Genomic DNA, 21321 nt, shown 5'->3' with positions numbered 1-21321 from the left:
TTTCTCAGTTTCCTGGTCAACAATCTCCTGAATAAAATTGGTCACTGCTTCATGATTGTTTATAGAATATTGCTGTGTGCAACTGGCTGCCCCATTTACCTACAAATACAGGAAACTCCCGGGAAGCACTTTGAGAGGTCTCGAGAATGTGATAAGATGTTATGTCAAATGCAAGGAATTTTATTATTCCTACAGCAAAGGCAAAACTACCATTGTTTTTGTTCCAGATTGTGACTTCCCAGGTCTTTATTAAAGGCACAACATCCCTAATCGTCATTCAGCAAAAAGACCTTATTGGCTACAAAAATGGCCCACAACAAAAAGACAGTTCTGTCTGATGTATCCTATTTCTCTTACTTGCTAAGCAGGGTTTGGATGCGTTATTAATGATCAAGGTAAAATAAATGTTGTCATTAATCTCTGATGCTTCAAAGATTAAAAGGTGTAATTACATTGGGAACTGAACAAAGGATATAATCCCACAACATACTGTATCAGGGCTACTCAGTAACTCAATCCTTCCACTTCACCCAACAATAAATGAAAAACACCCATAAAATCTGCAGTTTATTGAAATTGAAGTACAAGAAACACTGTTACTACAATATTTTGTTTCTACAAAACGACTATATTTTCATTCAAACTGAATTATCTAATAGCACCAGAATCCGCTCAGTTCTCTGTAGATGTTTCACTCTGCTAATTTAAAATGATAGCTCAGTGAGATCTTGCAGATTCACAATCTTCCCATTCCATGTAGCCTCCTTCATAATGACGAGCACTAGGCACAAAATATGGACAATGTATCAATGCAAATTGATCAGTTGCTTTGGATAAGCTGCACGGCAAAAATAATGTACGTTCAATGTATTGCACAGCATTTATTAGTTGACTGAATTTTAAATAAATCATAAAGGCCGACAAGCAGGGAGTTGGCGTAGTCAAGCCTAAATTTAATAAATGTCTCATAAGACATTCCACACATTTTTATTTCCAGGAGGCATCAGAAGCAAAAACCCAAGTTAATATCCATCTGTGGTTCAAACTGCTCAGCTTCATCTGAGATCAATTAAAACATCCCAAGCTAATGATAGAACCTAGGGCTCTCCAAAAAACTTAGGGCTCTCCAAAACTCATCCGCTGTTTTTCTCTCCTTTCTATTTCTCTTTCCAGAAATTGCACTGGTCTGGAATCAAGCCTTGTATAGACATCTACATACTTAAACAGACATCTACAAACATACGCAAGAAAAAGAAAACTGAAATGCAGAAAATCCACAGCAGCTCAAATCAACATTTTAAAGAAAAAAATAGGGGTTAGCATTTCAGATCTGATCCTTCCCTGGGAGATTATTGATTATTAACAGTTTTTCTCTTTTAAATGCAGATTGACCTGATGTGGATTTCCAACATTCTTCACACTATGTTCACCCATTCAATGTGAAGGAACAATTTCATACATTCTTTCAGACCAGAAAATCCAGGAGCTCTCCCTATGATTCAGCCTCAGGTGGGATGTGGTAAAAGCCTTCAGAGCAGTAATGTTTCGAGAATGATTCACAGACTGGGATGAGTAAACTGATTTTAGTCACAGCATTTTCTAGGTTACATGGACCTTAGTGGATTGCAGTACATGTGATATTTTTAACTCTACAGTATTAGTAGAAATGCTCATCTCTCCAGTGGTTTGGGGGTATGTATGTCCAATTGTTCACATACTAGAATCATGTGATGCATTGCTCATTTTTACAAGGAGGCAAACTGCATGAAAGGGTTTATCCTACGAACCTTGATCAATCTTTAGACTCATTTCTGCCTCTACAGAGTTTAATGTGACAATAGGTAACTTTCCTCCAGAGGGCAGAAAAACAGCTCAGTAGCAACTCATTACTATCACCAATGATTACGTGTCCCCCATCTCAGGATAAATTAATAATTCTTACATTTGGTATAGCACCTTTCATGTCCAGAGGCAGTCCAAAATCACTTCACAAAATATACTGTAAAGTGGAATGACTTTATTTTGTGGGCAGATTCATCAGCTAAATTGCGCACAGCAATGTCCTAAAAACAGTCATGAAGTGAATGATCAATTTTTATTGGGGGATTGTTAGCCAAGGCAACAAGAGAAACTCCCTCCTTTTTTAAAATAGCGCTATGGGATCTTTAATATCCACTTCTAAAAGTAGAAGGTGCCCGAGTTTAACATCTCATCTGTTGCACTTTCCCATCGATTGGAAAATTATTCACAGATTTTCTGATGCCATTCACTTGAGCCTCTGCTCCTTATGTGTTGTATGGATATTAGCTCCTTGATTTAGAGGAGGGAAAACACATTTTTTTGTAGTTCAGCCTGGCTCAGTTAGTAGCAGTCTTGCCCCAGCCAAAATGATATGGGTTCATACCCCATGTCAGGACTTTGAACTCACATAGTCAAGTTGGCACTCACTCAAATGCAGACCTGGGACAAGCTGTATTGTTGGAGGTCCGTCGTTCAGATGAGTTGTTAACTAAGTTCCCATCTACCTGTTCAGGTGGATGTTAAACTTCCCATGGCACTACTTGAAAAGAGAGAAGGGCATTTCTCCTGGTGTCCTAGCCAAAAATACCCCAAATAAAAATTGGTTATTCACTTCATACTGTGTTCACCTACAAACTGCAGAGCCACTACACTTTACAGTAAATCACGCGAAGCAGTTTGATAATCCTCCCAACAGGAAAGGCACTATATCAAATAGAAAAATTATTATTAGTAAGCAGTATACCTACTGTAAATAGTCGAGTATCTTAGCTGTTTTTAAAGCAGTGGCACTTCTTTTGCCCGATCGACAGTAGAATACAATTTTAGTATCCCATTTCTGTGGCTTATTTGACTTGTACTTCTTCTTAAATATCTCATCGTCCATCAACAGAGAAGTTTTGAGCTGGTTCACTACATGAAAAAGACAAGATGACTGGGTTAGGCAGCTGCACAATTACTAAACCTTTAAAGTAAAACTTATTTTAATTTTGAAAATGTTATCCATTATTTAAAAACAGTGATATTAATAGATGACAGAATTCTTCTTACAGGGAATGTTGATAGATGTGGGAATCTTCCCCAGCATAACCTCCTCTGGCTCCCGAACATCGTAAAGCCGGATATTACCATTTGCGACCATCTTCCTCAGTTCCTCATATGAAACCACATCAGCTTGAAAATAAATGGCAAAAAGGTAAGAAGAAAGAAGACTACTGTCCAGCATCTTGTATAAGTAGACTTAGGCACTCTGCTAAAAGATTTAATCAATGAGCTCCATGATGGTTTAGTAAGGTTAGTAGCTAAGCCATATAGACCACCAAGATCTCATGTTTGATCCTGAATCTGTGCTGTTTTGATCTCAGGTAAGGTGGTTACAACTGAACTATCTTAACTTGGACTCTGGATTACAAGGCGATATCAACCAGAGTTCCTGATCACTCTTCAGTAACGCCTTCTGAAAGCACACCTGAATAAGCTTCAGATGGGGACAGAATTGATTTCAACTAAGGCAATAATAATACTTGCATTTGGTATAACCACTTATCACTTTACAGTATATCCTGCAAAGAGTTTTGAGCATCTCAAAGTATATATTTCACAGTATATATTGTAAAGTGCAGTGACTGTGTGTTTTGTACACAAACGTAGTGGTTAATTTGCAAACAGCAATGTCCCAAAAACAGTCATGGAGTGAGTGACAACTTTATTTGTGACATTGTTGGCCAGGAGAAATTCCCTTCTCTTTTTGAATAGTGCCATGGGATCTTTAACATCCATCTGAACAAGCAAACAAGGCTTCAGTTTAACATCTCATCCAAAAGACAGCACCTCAGACAATGCAGCATTCTGTCATTACTGCATTGGATCTTCGACCTCGGCTTCAATGGGTTCCAAGTTGTGATGAGGGCATTAAACCCACAAACTTCTGACTCAGAGGTGAAAGTGCTGCCAACTGAACCAGGCTGACACATAAATCTCCATGGTGGGTTGAATAGCTTGATAATTCAGTCGAGGTAGCCATCTGAATTATAGCAGCAAGGGTGAATTATTGGGATATTCAAGTGTACTCTATTTGAAGGAAAAATGCCTCCAAAAGCAGAAAGAGGTGGAGAAATTGGTAACAAAAATAAAGCCAAATTTGTTTAATGGAAATGCCATCTTTATTTAATTGAGCATAGAAAGTACAAGGAGCAAAAGGCTGAAGTCAGAGATCTCGAGTAAACTCGGTCTGCAATAATGGTTACTTGGACAAGACACTGGTTTAACTAAGTTCATTTGGAACACTAGTTTCATCGGGAATAAGCAATCTTCATGTCTGTGACTCGCCTTCCTTCATTGCATGCAATACTGAATGTATTCCTTCGATAACTCTGCCAACAAGGGTCAACAAAAATTGAAAAGGACATAAACTACTTTGCGGCAATGGAGACTGAATCCTGGATGAGAGCTAATTTTCTTCAGTTGAACGTGAACAAAACCGAGGCTCTCCTAATTGTCTCCCGTCAGCGAGTCCTCACCTCAGGCGCTGACAGCATCACCATCCATGGTTGCACCCTCCACCTTGCTAAGCCAGTCCAGAAACTTGGCATTTTGTTTGACCCTCAACTATCCTTTCTACCCCACATCTGCATCATGACCCACTCTGCTTTCCCCGACCTCCGCAACATTGCCTGGCTCCGCCACTGTGTCAGCACTGTCTCACACCGCAGGCTGCCAAAACCCACATGCATGCTTTCATTACATCGAGGCTTGACTATGCAAACTCATTACTTGTCGGCTTCCCCAATTCCTCTTTCCATAGGCTGCAGATCATCCAGAACTCTGGAGCCGCATCTTCTCCTGCACCAGGCTCTGTGACCCTGTCATTCCCATCCTCGCCCAACTCCACTGGCTTCCCATCACACAGAGGATACAGTTCAAGATCCCGGTCCTCACCTTCAAAGTCCTCCATGGTCTTGCTCCCTCTACTACTGTGACCCTCTAAACCCCTACCATCCTGCTCGCTCCCTCCGCTCAGCGGGCTCCGGCCTGCTTCAAGTCCTCCACCTCGCTCGCCCCACTATTGGTGGGCAGGCCTCCGTCCCGCAGTACCCCCGCCTCACCACCTCCCTTGCCTCCTTCAAGACCCATCTCAAGACCCTCCTCTTCGACTGTGTTTTCGATCTCCCTGGCATCCCCCCCTGCCCTCCACCTTCCCCAATCCCGATTCCCAGCTCGGGTCCAAAACTCGGTCTGTCCAGCGCCTTGGGATATCCTCCCGACGTGAAAGGCGCTATACAAATGTAATTTTGTTGTTGTTGAATCAGTTGTGACTGCTGCTGCCATTCAAGTTGGCTAGCCACACAAATCTCGTTACTCCAACACCCTTCACTCTATTCCACAAAGAGCTACACTGTGCAGTGTGAATGCCGGAAGTGTAAAGCTCAAAACAACATTTCAAAGAGATGGTAGATTAAACAACTTTGTTTTCTTTGTCTCGTCTGCTTCGACATCCTGTGACTAATTGTTCCAGTTCCACAAAGTTCAGCATTTCCCCTCTACCCAACCCACCTCTATCAGATGTTAAGTTAATTACTTTGTCTCCCCAGCACTGTCTGCTTATTCCAAATTTAATATAATAGAATACTTGCATTTGATATAACGCCTTATCACATCGTCGAGATGTCTCAAAGCACTTCACAGAATATACTGTGAAGTGAATTGACTATATTTTCTGAACGAAATGTGGCACTCTAGGCTCTGAGTCAGAAGGTTGTGAGTTAAATCCCCAAGTTGGGACTTGGAATCACATTGTCTAACATGACTAAACAATGCAGTGCTGAGACTGGGGGTTGCATTGCTGATGATGTGGTCCTTCGGATGAGACGTTAAACTGAGGCACCACCTGCCTATTCACAACAACAACAAAATTACATTTGTATAGCATCTTTCAAGTTGAGAGGACGTCCCAAGGCGCTGGACAATCAGTGTTTTGAACCGGAGCTGGAGGTTGGGATCGGGGAGTGTGAGAGGCAGGGGGGAAAGGAGGGTGTGGGGCACGGGGGAAGGGAGGGTGCCAAAGAGGAGGGTCTTGAGAGAGGCAAGGAAGGGGATGTGGCAGAGGAACTGCAGGATGGAATTCCACAGGGTGGGAGTAGAGTGGCTGAAGGCCCGCCTGCCAATAGTGGGGTGGGTGAGGCCGGGGATGTGAATCAGGCCGGAACCCAGTGAGCAGAGGGTGCGTGTGGGCAGGTAGGTAGGGGGTTAGGAGGTCACAGAGCAAGGCCATGGAGGACTTTGAACTTGAGGACCAGGATCGTGAACTGTATCCTCTGTGTATGGGAAGCCAGTGGAGTCGGACGAAGGTCAGGGTGATAAGAGTCACAGAGCCTGGTGCGGGAGAGGACACGGGCTGCAGAGTTCTGGATGATCTGCAGCCTATTGAGGGAGGAGTTGGGGAGGCCAACAAGCAGGGAGTTTGTGTAGTCGAGCCTGGATGTTATGAATGCACATATGAGGGTCTCGGCAGTCTGCTGTGTGAGTCAGTGGCGGAGCTGAACGATGTTGTGGAGATGGGTAAAGGCAATCAATCCGCTTTTCAGTATATTCTGTTAAAGCTTCGGAACATCTCGACAATGGGATGTCCTCCCGACGTGAAAGGTGCTCTATAAATGTAATTTTGTTGTTGATGACATGATAAGGCACGCTATATCAAATGCAAGGATTATTACACCATTTTATGCACCTCTAATCAGACGTTGGATGTTAGGCATAGCAGATGGGGCTACATATGAAACAGTTTAAAGTGTTAGTTTTCCAGCAAGCTGAGTTTCTTGGTGTTTGGTTTACTTTAAGTGGCAGAATTCCAGCTAAACACATTGTCTACACAGTAGCACTCGCGACACACACAATGCCTGGTTCTGGCCGCAGGGATTTTTCTAGAAATGGTCAGACAGGTCAAGAACTCTGAACCTTCATTTCTGGCCTGTTCTCGGTGGACTAACCCAGAGCTCCCGACCCTTTGGACTTTAATACTGGGTTCATATTAGTGCAATTACCTGATACTTTGTGCAGCTCTGGCTGACCTTTTCTTTTGAAAGCAAGCTACAATACAATACAACAGGCAGTGATTGTGAGTGTGTATGTGAAGGGGAGAGAATGCAGAAGGGAGAAGTCCCCCCTTCCCCCCCACAATCCAAGTTTAGTCAAATCCCCAAGAAAAAAGTGCTTTCCCTGGCATCAAGGACCCTCACACATCACTACACAAACTCTGGCCCCTCAAACCACAAAAAGTAGTGCAGGTACCAGTTCCTTTCTTCGTTCTTAACAACATCATGATCATCGTCACATTATCAATCTGCTGCACAGATATCTACAACTCAAGCGCAACTACACTTGATCTTGCTCAAAAGGCCAACACTATCCACCGAGCAGACAATGAAGTTTTTCCAAGAGCTCAATACATCTGGACCAGTGACAACCTTGCTTCCTTAACTGTGTCATAACAGGCAAGTAGTCAGCTTCCTCTCCCCTCCCCCACGCAAATGGAAGGCAGAACATCTTCCCCCTCCCCCTCCCATCATGTAGCACACGGAATGGGAGCACAAAGGAAGACAAATTATAGTGCACTGAAAAGTACACATTGGAAAACGATACAAGTATGTATTCCACACACAAATCCACACAACATACAATACAGCCCCCCCCACCCCCCGCCCCTCCTGAGTTGAAAAAATAAAATACATATTTTATAAAAAATAAAATATATATTTACACTCATCTCATGAAAATTTAACCCGTACCAAAAAAACGTAACTCTTCTGTATCCAGAGTCCTGTAGCTTAAAGTAAACCGCGCCTGATAATAATCCCTCAAAAAAACAATAATAAATCGGTCATTTTCAATCTACGACTGTTTGTGGGACACTGCTGTGTGCAATTGGCTGCCGCGTTTTGCCCACAAATATATAGTCAATTCACTTTACAGTCTATTCTGTGAAGCGCTTTGGGACGTCCTCCCGACGTGAAAAGCGCTATATCAAATGCAAGGATTATTATTATTACTGCCTTTATTTGGAAAGCAGTTGTTTATCCCAGCTCCTCTGCCTCCACACTTTTGGGCTCGTCCTAGCTCTACCATCCTTCACTTACTGGATGATATTCCACTCTTTGCTGCTCTCCTCTTTATGGAGAGACAGACAGATTTACCTAAATTTCTGGGATGCCCTTTGGTTACAAGATAACGCTGCCTTCTCTACAATACAGATTTTACATTCCCGCGGTGCTCTTGCGTTACACAGTGAATGCCCCCTGATGACACCATGGCACGTGAGGATGAGATACTGATGTGAGTGCATTGGAGTAGCTCCGGCTGGGGTAAACAACAACAAATTACATTTGTATAGTGCCTTTCACATCGGCAGGACGTCCTAAGGAAATTTGGATCCGAGCACGTGGTTGGGCTCAGGGGTGTGGAGAGCATGGAGGATAGGAGGGTGGCCAAATGCTCGGTTGAAGAGGAGAATCTTGAGACGTGTTTAGAAGGAGACAAGGCACGGAACAAAGCGACGGGCCTGTGGGCTGGAGTTCCAAAGGATGGGGACAGAGGAGCTGAACACCCGACCGCCAATGGTGGGGCAGACTGGGTGGGGAACGTGGAGCAGAATAGAGCCTGCTGAGTGGAGGGAGCGGACAGCTTGGTATGGGATGAACAGGTCACAGGGGTACAAAACCTTGAAAGTGAGGATGAGGATTTTGAACTCTATCCCCTGGGGGATGGGGAGCCAGTGGAGCCGGGTGAGGGTGGGGTTGATAGGGTCACGGAGCCTGGTGCGGGAGAGGACACGAGCTGCAGAGTTCTGGGTGATCTGCAGCTTGTGGAGGGAAGAGTAGGGAAGGCCGACAAGCAGGGAGTTGGCATGAAGCGCCAACTTGTGAAGCACTTTGAGACATCTCAAAGACCCGATAAGGCACAATATCAAATGCAAAGATTATTATCTATTAAAAAGAGAGCTATCCTGCCAGTGTTCACAAAAGGATACGCTTCTTACCTGCCAGGCATCTGTAGAGTAAGTTGCAAGTGAGTGTAACAATCAGAATATACACCGGGGCTGACTGCAACCGAAGCATTTTTCACAATGTTTCTGTGAACACCACTTCTCAGCAATGAAAGCCCACCCAGAACTGCAAATCCTGCAGTGTGACTATCAATGCTCTGATTGGTGAATCTGCTGCCTCTCTTTGTTGCCCTCAGCTGGTTTTGCAATCTTAGTGCTGTTCCTCCTCTCATTTGCTCAGTCAAACCACTTCTAACCCACCATTTGACCTTTGCTGCTTGGCTCGCATTTTATGGAGGAGCTGATGTGCACTTTCAAACCCATATCTCCTGCACGCAGAGGCCTGCATTACATTAATTTCCTGTACCTCTCATTGGAGTAAACTACACCTCATTCAGTATACAGAATCCTACAGTCATAGCTGCAGCCGCTGGATGCACAAAATCCTTATTTAGACTGAGATATGAATCACTCGATCTGTTTACAAGATTAACTTCAGTCTTGGGTAATTTGATTTCTTGTTTTCAAACAAACTATTATCTCCAAACATAAGCCAAAAATGGGAGCTGGTTTGTCTATTACCAAGCTCAGATGTTACTAAAATTTCTTGGTTTAAACATAAAAAAAATTGATCACTCAATCCACAACTATTTGTGGGACACTGCTGTGCACAATTGGCTGCCACGTTTCGCCCACAAAATATACAATGAATTCACTTTTCAACAACAACAACAACAACAGCAAGATTCCATTTATAGAGCGCCTTTCACATCGGGAGGACGTCCCAAGGAGCTGTACAGTTGGGTCAGGACCCGAACAGGGGAGAAATGGTCAGGGTGAGGGAAGGGAGGGAGTGAGGAGGGGGTAGAGAGTCGAGAGGGGAGCTGAAGGCACGGTCAAAGAGAAAGGTCTTGAGACCGGCCTTGAAGGAGGAAAGGGAGGAGGCAAGGCGAAGGCACTGGGGGATAGAGTTCCAGAGCCTAGGGGCTGAGAGGCTGAAGGCCCGGCCACTGATGGATGGGGCGGGGGATGTGGAGCAGACCGGAGCCAGAGGAACGGAGGGTACAGGGAGGTAGGTAGGGGGATAGTAGGTCAGAGAGGTAGGAGGGAGCAAGGCCGTGAATGGCCTTGTAGGTGAGGATGAGGATCTTGAAATCGATCCTCTGGGGGATGGGGAGCCAGTGGAGGCGAGCGAGGGTGGGAGTGATGTGGTCCCGAAGCCTGGTGCGGGACAGTACACGAGCTGCAGAGTTCTGAATGACCTGCAGCTTGTGGAGGGAGGTGCGGGAAGGCCGGCGAGGAGAGAGTTCCCATAGTCCAGCCTTGAGGTGATAAAGGCGTGGACCAGAGTTTCAGCAGCGTGAGGGGTGAGGTAGTGCCGTAGTCTGGCGACATTCCGGAGGTGATGGAAGGCGGTGCCAGTTGTGGCGCGGATATGAGGGAGAAAGGACAGCTCAGGGTCGAACAGAACCCGAGGTTCCTGACTGGCTTTGAGAGGTGGAGAGTGCAGCCTTGGATGCTGATGCTGTCAGCGCCTGAGGTGCGGAGGCGCTGACGTGAGCCAATCAGGAGGGCCTCAGTTTTCGCACGTTGAGCTGAAGAAAGTTGTCTCTCGTCCAGGACTCGATGTCGGACAGGCAGCTGTCAGGACATCGGTGGTCGTGGAGTTGAGGGTAGAGGAGGAAAGGTAGAGTTGGGTGTCATCCGCATACATGTGGAAGTTAACCCCATGTCTGCGGATGATGTCACCAAGGGGGAGCATATAGAGGGTGAAGAGGAGGGGACCGAGGACAGAGCCTTGAGGGACACCGCACGAGACAGTGCGGGGGGGAGGAAAAACCATTTGTGGAGACAAAGTGAAGACGGTGGGAGAGGTACGACCTAAACCATTCAAGGACAGGGCCTTGAAGGTTGAGGTGGGAGGACAAGCGGTGGAGGAGGATAGCATGGTCGACCGTATCGAATGCTGCCGATAGGTCGAGGAGGACGAGGAGGCAGAGGGAGCCCTGGTCACAGATGGTCAGGATGTCATTGGTGACCTTGACCAGGGCAGTTTCTGTGCTATGGGCAGCACGGAAACCCGACTGAAGGGGTTCGAATAATGAATGGGTGGAGAGGAAAGAGCGCAGCTGGGAGGCGACAACTCGTTCCAGGACCTTGGACAGGAAGGGGAGGTTGGAGATGGGCCGGTAGCTTGATAGCTGCGACGCATCAAGGGAGGGTTTTTTCAAGGTGGGAGTGATGGTGGCAGTTTTTAAGGGAATGGGAACAGAGCCAGAGGAGAGGGACAGGTTGACGATGTCTGTGATATGTGGGGCAAGGAGGTGGAGCTGGGAGATAAGGAGTGGAGTGGGGATGGGGTCAAGGGAGCAGGTGGTGGGTTTCAGGGATAGGATGAGTTTGGTGACAGAGGGTGGGGAAACGGGTACGAAAGTGTGTAGGGGAGGATGGGTAGGAGTCGGAGTGTGGGAGGGAGGTGGTGGGGGTGGGTGGATGTTGGAGGGGAAGTGACCGCGGAGCGGATTCCCTTGATTTTGGATTCAAGGAAATCCAGCATCTCCTCGCAGTGAAGGTTGGAGGAGATGACCTGCGCGGGGTGGCGGGGGGACGGAGGAGTCGGGATGTGGTAGAGAACAGTAGCCTGGGGTTGTCCTTCGCCTCCAGGATTATCCTGGAGTAGAAGGACGATTTGGCCGAGGCTAGAGTGGAGCGGTAGATTTTGAGGAGGTCCAGCCAGATTTGTCGGTGGACCGTTAGGCCAGATTTGACCAGGTGCGTTCAGCGGCCCGCACCTGGCTCTTCAGTGAGCGGAGGTGGGTGGTGAACCAGGGGGAGGAGCGAGAGTAGGAGACAGTACGGGAGGTGATGGGGGCAAGAGTGTCAAGTGTGGAGGAGAGGGTGTTGTGGAGGAGGGTGAGAGCAGAAGAGGGGTCAGTGAGGGTTGAAGGCCAGAGGGAGAGGAGTTCAGAGGACTCCAAGGCAGCGGTTAGGGATTGTGGGGGTAACTTCTTCCAGGGGCGGTAGAAGATGGTGGTGGGTCTGGTGGAGGTGGGGAGGGGGGTGGAGGTGGTGAAGGAGATGAAGTGGTGGTCGGAGACGGCCTTGTCGGTGATAGTGACATCCGAGACACTGAGGCCCCGGGTGATCACCAAGTCGAGTGGGTGGCCGTGACTGTGAGTGGGGGAGTTGATGTGGAGGGAGAGGTTGAGCGAGGAGAGCAGGGAAGAGAAATCTGAGGAGATGGAGCAGGAGGGGGTGAAGTGCAGGTTGAAGTCGCCCAGGATGATGAGGCGATCAGAGCAGAGGCAGAGAGATGTAAGAAGTGTCGAAATATCGGAGATAAAGGTGGGAGAGGTTTTAGGGGGCCGGTAGAGGAGGAGGATTTTAAGTGAGAGGAAGGAGGGGTGGGAGAGGGTGAGGTGCTCAAAAGAGGGGAAAGAGCCAGAGGAGTAGGGGGATAGGGCAAGTGGTGTCCTTGAGATAAGGGCAACACCGCCACGGCAGTTGGGAGAGAGATGTGGTGGGAGGTGTAGCCGGGTGGTGTGGCTTCCGTGAGGGGAAAGGTGTCACCTGGGGTGAGCCAGGTTTCCGTTAAGGCCATGATGTCAACGCTCTCATCAAGGATGAGATCGTTGATGACCAGGGCCTTGTTACAGAGGGAGCGGACGTTTTGTAGTCCGATGTGGAGGGAGCGGTTGACAGAAGGGTGCGTGGGAGGGGGTCCAGGTTGTGAGGCAGGGGTGGGGGAAATGGGGATAAGGGAGGAGAGGTTGGCTTCCCGGGTCTGTGTCCGGGGTGGCTGGCGAGTGTGGTGGGGAATGGGGCAGTCGGTGTGGCTGCTGCTGGACAGCCAACGCCGAGTGCCACGGTGAGCCCGGCGGAGGATTCCCAGGCTGGAACAGAGGGAGGTTGTAGGAGGGTCAAGTGGGGATAGAAGGCGAGAGGAACGGAGAGAGAGGAGGACAGAGTGGGAGAGATGCAGAGGGGGGAGGGTTTGGGGGTAGAGAGGAGGGAGGAGGGAGGGAGGGGGTGAGGGGGCTCGGGTCATAGCGGCAGCCATAGTGCGCACGCGGGGACCGGGAGCGAGCGAGCGGTCAGGTGGATGGAAACATTATTGCTGGGGCTGGGGCAGCCAACCCAACAGGACCATGGTGGGCTCTGATGTGAGTATCAGTATATTCTGTGAAGCACTTTGAGATTTCTTGAAGACGTGATAAGGCGCTATAATTATTATATCAAAAGAAAATCATTTATCAACATTTTGGTGCAACGTTGTATCAATTTCTCATCTCCACTGGTGTGTTTGATCACTATTGGGCTGGATACAGTGAGCCAGTAAGTCTACTGTTATCTTTGATTCTTCAGCTTGTGAAGGATCCTTCCCATTGTACAGCTGCTTTATCCTCCACCAGCACATCACAAAATAGTTCAGTTGAGTCTAGATTTGAAATGGTTCTAACAAGGAAGTCTTAAGAATGAGCTCAGCATTTAGTGAGTTTTCTTTGTTAAAAAAACATACAGTCAATTCACTTTACAGTATATTCTGTGAAGCACTTTGCGACGTGTCGAAGCTGCGATAAGGCGCTATATCAAATGCAAGGATTATTATTCCTATTATTATTATTAGTTTCAAATAAGTTTCCAGACAGTCCTCTCTGATCATTGTCTCCTATTTACATGTTTGCTCTTAATGTACAAACATCCACAAAGATAGACGCTAGGCATTTAAAGCATTGGTCATCGATGCTGGGTTTAGCCTGTGCTCCTTGTTTCACCAAGAAAAATGATGAGGGAACCGTTTTTATTTTGCAAAGATTGAATGTTCGTGCAAAGCTGTTACAAACACAACAACAAATTACATTTGTATTGCACCTTTTACATCAGGAGGATGTCCCAAGCCACTGGACAGTCAAGGATTTAGAACCGAGCTGGGGGTTGGTATCAAGATGGGTTGCAGGGCAGGGTGGGAGGGTGGCCGAAGGCACAGTTGAAGAGGAGGGTCTTGAATCGGGTCTTGAAGGAGACAAGGGAGGGGGCAAGGTGAAGGTTTTATTGGATGGAGTTCCAAGGAGTCGGGGCAGAAAGGCTGAACACTCAACCGCCAATGGTGGGGTGGGCTAGGCGGGGAATATGGAGCAGGCCAGAGCCAGCTGAGCAGAGGAGCGGACAGACCTGTAAGGAGTTATGGACACAAAGGTAGGGACAAGCAAGGCCATGGAGGGCTTTGAGGGGAAGAACAAGGATTTTTAACGCTATCCTCGGAGGGATGTGGAGTCAGTGAAGTCGGGCAAGGATAGGGGTGATAGAACCTGGTGTGGGAAAGGACATGAGCTACAGAATTCTGAATGATCTGCAGCTTGTTGAGGGAAGAGTTGGGAAGGCTGACAAACAAAGACTTGTTTCTTGCTTGTCGGCCTTCAAGCAAGTTTAGTCAAGCCTGACTGTGATGAATGTGTGGATAAGGGCATTGGAAGCCTGAGGACAGTGGCGAAGCTGGGCAATGTTATTGAGGTGGGAGAAGGCAGAGTGGGTAATGGCACACATGTGGGACACAAAGGATAGTTGAGGGTCAAACAAGATGCTAAGGTTCCATACTGGCTCAGTGAGGTGTCGAGTGCATCCAAGGATAATGATGCAATCGGCGCCCAGGCCAAGAGGGCCTCAAGCTTGTTGACATTCAATTGGAGTTAGCTCTCATTCAGGACTTGACATCTGACAGAAAATCTATCAGGACAGCAGTGGTCTTGGAGTCGAGAGTGGAGGCAGAGAGAGAGAATTGGATGTCATCGTATATATGTGGAATTTGATGCCATGTCTGCACATGATGTCATGAAGGGGGAGCATGTAGATGTTGAAGAGGAGAGGACCAAGGACAGAGCCCTGAGGAACACTGCACAAGATGGTGCGTGGGCTGAAGGAGAAGCCATTTGCAGAGGCAAAGTGGAGATGGTGTGAAAGATAAGTTCTGAATCAGGCAAGGGCAGAACCATGAAGGTTTAGCTGAGAGAAGAGGTGGTGGAGAAGGATAGAATGGTCAACATTGAGGAGGATGAGGAGACAGAGGGATCCCTGGTCACAAGTGGACAAAATGTTATCTTCGACTGTTCTTGTACTGTGGACAGCACAGAAACACGATTGGATGGATTCATAAAGGGAGTGCAGGAGAGGAAGGAGGGAAATTGGAAAGCGAAGACTCACTCCAGGACCTTTGAAAGGAAAGGGAGGCTGGAGATGGAATGGTAGTTGGGGAACAGGGATGGAGCCATGGAAGGTTTTTCCCACTGGCTTCCTATCACACAGAGGATACAGTTCAAGATCCTGGTCCTCACTTTCAAAGTCCTCTACAGTTTTGCTCCCCCCTACCTCTCCGGCCTCCTAACCCCCTACCACCCTGTTTGCTCCCTCCGCTCAGCGGGCTCCAGGCTGCTTCATGTCCCCCGCCTTGCTCGCTCCACTTTTGGCAGATGGGCCTTCTGCCACTCTGCACCCACCATCTGGAACTCCATTCCGTAATCCCTCCGTCTCGCCCCCTCCTTCGCCACCTTCAAGACCCACCTCAAGACCCTCCTCTTCGACCGTGATTTCATTCTCCCTGCTTCATCCCCTGCCCTCCAACCTCAGCGCGACCCTCAGCTCGGGTCCATAACTCTATCTATCCAGCACCTTGGGACGTCCTCCAGACGTAAAAGGCGCTTTACAAATGTAATTTTTTTGTTTTTGAGGATTACAACAACTTGCATTCATATAAAAGAAATCTGAGGGCATTTGACAAAAGTGGTGTGCATCGAGCAGGGAAATGAGATTTTAAGTTATTGATGAGAAGCACAGTTGAATAGATTTGTATTTAGGAAGGTTTCAAAGGCAGGTGGAGCAAATGATGTACTTTCAAAAGAGAGTTGCAGACTCTGCATGATGGGTAAAGGCTCATCCACTGATGGCAGAGCGAAGTACGGGCTTGAATGTAATGTAGGTAAATGATGTGGATAGGGTGGAGCGAGACAGGCTGACAGATTCCGCCTATTAAAGCCAAAGTATTACGGATTTAATAATAATAATAATAATCCTTGCATTTGATATAGCGCTTTTCACGTCAGGAGGACGTCCCAAAGTGCTTCACAGAATATACTGTAAAGTGAATTGAATGTATATTTGTAGGTGAACGCGGCAGCCAATTGCGCAAAGCAATGTCCCACAAACAGTCGTAGATTGAAAATGACCAATTTTATTATTGTTTTTTGGAGGGATTATTATTAGGCATGTGGAGTAAGGAAACTTGCCCAAGGTTTAGTCCTGCCTGGAATTGAACCCAGGTCTCTCGCTTGCAAAGCGAGTGCTCTAACCACTGAGCTACAGGACTCCACAATTTGACAACAACACGTTTCCTGTGGATGGTAAGAATCTGGTGTTGCCTGTAATGATTTGCACCTGATATTACTGATATTATTGTATGGTGTACTAGATAATAAAATAATCTTTGCTGCCTAGCAGATGCCAAGGCCGGAGCATGAATATCAGATGACTTTTCTTCTGGCTGGGTTGACTGTATTCTCTATCAGTTTAAGAACTGGTTTTGTAATAAGCTCCACCCAGGTTCTGTGTCTGCATGGGCCATGCAGCTCTATTGTATTGATATTCATGATGACAGTACTTATAAATATGTGTCACCATCGCGGTTGTGACTTGCAAATGACTTTCCTCTCTCATCATTCACACCAATTGTCAGCCCGGAGTGATAGCAGCAGGCAGCTGAGAGACAGGAGACAGATGAATTAAAGCCACAGACACTTCAAACAAGGCTGGGTCTTTCTAGTTTGAGCCACTAAAGACATCAAGGCTGCATATTAGGCTGACCTACAGTCAAATCATTCCATTAGAGGGTAGATGATCACAATTCATCTCTTATACCATTTTTTGCGTCACAAAAATCACCTTTTGGTCTATCGTTCTCTGCTTTCAGACACTTTTCTCACTCCCTTCAGCTCTCCCATTCCCCCCTCCCACAGGTCAGGTTCACAGTCAATTGTGTCAAACACTTTGAGATGCCCTCCAGATATGAAAGACTCTATGTAAATGAAATTGTTATTAGTATAGTCTGCTTCAGAGGCAGCGGGAACTAATACGTTAAAATCACCATTTTTCCCAGCTCCCAATCTGCTCATTCCTGACTTCAAGTTGGATCTCCAGCTGCCTCTGTATATAGGAGATCTGATTCAAGAGCTAAGCATTAGAGCACCAGAGTGAGCAAAGTCCCCTCATTGCCAAGCATAGCTTCCGGACTCCACTACCTTTATTTCAATAGCAGAGAAAAGCCAAGAAAATGTTTAGTGATTGTTTGAGTCCTGTAGCTCAGTGGTTAGAGCACTTACCTCGCAACCTGGGTTTGATTCCCAGCAGGGCGAAACTTTGGGCAAGTTTCCTTACTCCACACGCCTCTGTTTACTTCGCAGTAAATAGGAACCCGGTTGTTAGTCGATTGGCGGATCGCTTTTCCGGGGGTAATAATTCCTTCAACAAATAAAATAATAAATTGGTCACTCAACCCATAACTGTTCGTGCAATTGGCTGCCCCATTTCGCCCACAAAAGTGCTTTGAGATGTGTCGAAGACATGATAAGGCATTATATCAAATGCAAGAATTATATATTATTGAGAATATGCAAACATCATTTGACTCCAGAGGCTGAATAAAAGCGATAGATTTAAGTCTGCCTTCAGAAAGCCGGAAGAGCTAAGAGTTGCAATGTTAAAGAGGGTTAAGGAGATGTGTGAATCCTGTCTCTCCTGTTCTTAGTAATCAAAGAACCCACCACAATTAGTGCAAAGAATGTTAGCCAAGGGCTTGCAGCTTCCAGGCGTTCTTTATCATGGTGCAAGCAAGGGGACTTAGATCCTTAGAATGGAAACGTTGGTAAATTTACCATAAGGAGAGAATATTGACAGCTAGTGACCCTAACCAAAAGCAGATTACAAACTGACAAGGACTGTCCACGTCCTCTGGTTATGGACTGCTCTACCAGTGGAAACCGCCTATTTATGTTAATCTTATTGAGCCCTTTTATAATCTTAAATATACCTATTAGATCTTCCGGTTAAGTGGATCTTTCCTTTAAATGTCTCTTCTCTAACGAGAAAAGCCCAAACCACTCCAGTCTATTCTGATGGTGGTAACCTGCCAGCCCTGGTATCGTGCTCTTTCAATCGCTGCTATATTCTTATTATAATAATAATAATAATCATTGCATTTGATATAGCGCCTTATCACGTCTTCGAGACATCTGAAAGCACTTTACAGAATATACTCTAAAGTTAATTGACTGTATTATTTATGTGGGCGAAATGTGGCATCCAATTGCGCACAGCAGTGTCCCACAAACAGTCATACATTGAGTGACCAATTTATTTTAAAACAATCCTTTTGTAGGGATTATTATCCTTCTTACATTGTGGAGACCAAAATTGGACAAAACACTCCAAATGTGGTCTAACCAAGGCTTTGTTGATAAATTCAACATCACTTTTATATTCCATTGCTCTGGATGTAAAGCACAGGACACCATTAGCCTTATTTACCTGTGAGCTACTTTTAGAGATTTGTGGATCTGAATCCCCAGATCTCTTTGCTCCTCTACACCTCTTAGGTTCACCAGGACCTAACCAAACATTGTGCCCAGGAAAGTGGAAATTCTGAAGCAGTGGCATAGAGGGAATGGCGTCATGTGGCATAATCACCTTCCCTTCAGCAAGTGGGTGTGACACAGTGCATTCAAATTGGGTATCTGATATTTGTCAAAGGTGAGTCAGGTAGACAGATTGCAGCACTCCTTCCATTGTCCTAATTGTCATTCTGATGTATATTGATATAAACTTATGTATAACCTTTTACACAGTATGGACATGAAACTACCTAAATTTGACTTTTTGTGACTTGTAAAGCAACTCTTTATGTTGTCTGCTATTATTTTCATCATTCAAAAAGAATGAACCTTACAGATTGTGGAAAGACAACTGAGACAATCAGTCCCAATTTAACATGAAGAAACCACAGTAAAAAGTTTCTTTTTAATTATATAAATCAGATATAAAATATAAAAAATGTTTCCTTGATTGTGTTACCATTTAATCCTTACAGCCAGCTTTAAATAGAACATAATGCAAATTGAACCCAGGCTTTGGGTTTGATTTTGCCCTCAAGATATAATAATAATAATAATCCTTGCATTTGATATAGTGTCTTATCATGTCTTCGAGACATCTCAGAGCACTTCAAAAATGATAAACAAGGCAGAAGATGTCATCTAATGCTTATAAGCTGATGTGTCTTCCTTCTTGTAGATAATTGCCTCATCGTTGGGTGGCTCCTGATAGCCATCAAAGTACATCTGCTCCTCTCCTGGTCACCTTAGCTTGCTAATGGCTTCCTTTGTAGGAGCAGTAATGCAGCTGCACATGAGGGATTCTATGTTCAACTGGCTGCGTACCTTCAAGTGAAGACGTAGGTTTTAGACAGAATTTCTATCCATTCTTGGAGATACCTAGTTTATCATTGTTATAAATAGCGTAGTATTTGATAATGCTCCATTCACTTCAGAAGAATGTCTCGAGGCTCATAACAGGATCTATTATGAAGTGGATTGACGGTGTACTTTGTGGCAAGCATAGCAGTCAATTTTCACACCGCAACATACGATAAACAGCTGCTGAGTGACTGACTGATGATAACAAGAGCAACTCCCTTCTGACGTTTTCCTGGACGAGGGCCAACTTTCTCCAACTCAACGTCAGCAAGACCGGGGTCTTCCTGATTGGCTCGCGCCAGCGCCTCTGCACCTCAGGCTCTGGCAGCATCAGCCTCCATGGCTGCACACTCAACCTCACTAAGCCAATCAGGAACCTGGGTATCTTGTTTGACCCTGAACTGTCCTTTCTTCCCCACATCCGCACCATGACCAGCATTGCCTACCACCACCTCCGCTGCCAAAACCCTCACCTCAAGGCTCGATTACGAAAACTCTCTCCTCATCGGCCTTCCCAACTCTTCCCTTCACAAGCTGCAGATCATCTAAAACTGCAGCTCCTGTACTCTCACGCACCAGGCTCCATGAACCCATCACTCCCACCCTCGCCCGACTCCACTGGCTTCCCCACCCCCCAGAGGATTGAATTCAAGATCCTCGTCCTCACCTTTAAGGCCATCCATGGCCTTACACCCTCCTACCTCTCTGACCTGCTGACTCCCTACCAATCTGCCCGCTCCCTCCGCTCATCAGGCTCCCTCCGCTCATCAGGCTTCCGCCAGCTCCATGTCTCCCACCTGACTCGCCCTACCATCGGTGGCCGCGCTTTCAGCCTCTCTGCCCCCACACTTTGGAACTCCATCCCACGGTCCCTTCACCTTGCTTCCTCCCTTGCCTCCTTCAAGACTGGTCTCAAACCCTTCTCTTTGACTGTGCCTTTGGTTTCCCTCACACCTCCCTGCCTTCCCTCACCCCTACACCACCCCTCCCCCATGCTCGGGCCCCAACATCTGACTGTTCAGCGCTTTGGGACATCCTCCCGACATGAAAGGCGCTCTATGAATGTAATTTGTTTTGTTATCTTTTCAAATAATAGCAAGGGATTTTAAAGTCCACCTATAGGATGCAAGGCCATAGAAGGCTTGTTTCAGATTGTGGTGCTCTTTCCTTTGGGTCAGAAGGGTGTGGTTTCAAATCTGGCTTTCAGGACTTCAGTGCAGTGTTGGGGGTGCCATATTTTAGTTGAGACATTAAATTGAAGTCCCATCTGTTTGTTTAGGTAGACATTAACAAATCCACGGCAGTATTTGAAAGAGTAGGGAGTTTCTTCTGATGTCCTGGCCAATAAATCCTTTCTCTGATGGAGGGGCGGAGCATAGAAAATGAACTACGGGAAATTTTCATGTAGGTAGCATACACATGTCTGGTTTGAATACCTTTGTGTGGAGTCCTCTAGCTCAGTGGTTAGAGCACTCACCTCGCAAGCGAGAAACCTGGGTTCAATTTCTGACAGGGCGAAATGTTGTGCAAGTTTCCGTATTCCACACGCCTCTGTTTACCTAGCAGTAATAGCAACCCGGTTGTTAGTCGATTGGTGGATCTCTTTTCCAGGGGTAATAATTCCTTCAAAAAAAAATCAGTCACTTCAATCCACGACTATTTGTGGAACACTGTTGTTCACAATTGGCTGCTGTGTTTTGCCCACAAAATATAGTCAATTCACTTTACAATATATTCTGTGAAGCACTTTGA

The 21321-nt window shown here is 46.2% G+C and overlaps 1 protein-coding gene across 1 annotated transcript; it reads right to left on the bottom strand.

Moving 5' to 3' along the window:
- Window positions 1–554: 554 nt before the first annotated feature.
- Window positions 555–9213, bottom strand: si:ch211-161h7.8 (thiosulfate:glutathione sulfurtransferase). Its single transcript, XM_007900992.2, has 4 exons — window positions 9050–9213; window positions 3070–3192; window positions 2769–2931; window positions 555–781 (listed from the first exon to the last, which is right to left on the bottom strand). The coding sequence occupies exons 1-4, from the start codon at window positions 9126–9128 to the stop codon at window positions 718–720; spliced, it is 429 nt and encodes a 142-aa protein (XP_007899183.1). The 5' UTR covers window positions 9129–9213; the 3' UTR covers window positions 555–717.
- Between the last annotated feature and the right edge of the window lie 12108 nt (window positions 9214–21321).

The sequence above is a fragment of the Callorhinchus milii genome, unplaced genomic scaffold (assembly GCF_018977255.1).
Source record: "Callorhinchus milii isolate IMCB2004 unplaced genomic scaffold, IMCB_Cmil_1.0 Scaffold4, whole genome shotgun sequence".
In the NCBI taxonomy this organism is placed as follows: domain Eukaryota; kingdom Metazoa; phylum Chordata; class Chondrichthyes; order Chimaeriformes; family Callorhinchidae; genus Callorhinchus; species Callorhinchus milii.
Note: the sequence above shows the minus strand (reverse complement) of the source record. Positions and strands in the feature narration are given on the sequence as shown.

Bases quoted from the DNA above. Each gene is read 5' to 3' on its own strand.
- si:ch211-161h7.8 (XM_007900992.2), bottom strand. From the start codon at position 9,128: ATGCTTCGGTTGCAGTCAGCCCCGGTGTATATTCTGATTGTTACACTC. The intron at 3,193-9,049 runs GTAAGAAGCGTA...TTTATTTTCAAG, and splicing joins ACTCTACAGATGCCTGGCAG to CTGATGTGGTTTCATATGAG. The intron at 2,932-3,069 runs GTAAGAAGAATT...TTTTTCATGTAG, and splicing joins CACATCTATCAACATTCCCT to TGAACCAGCTCAAAACTTCT.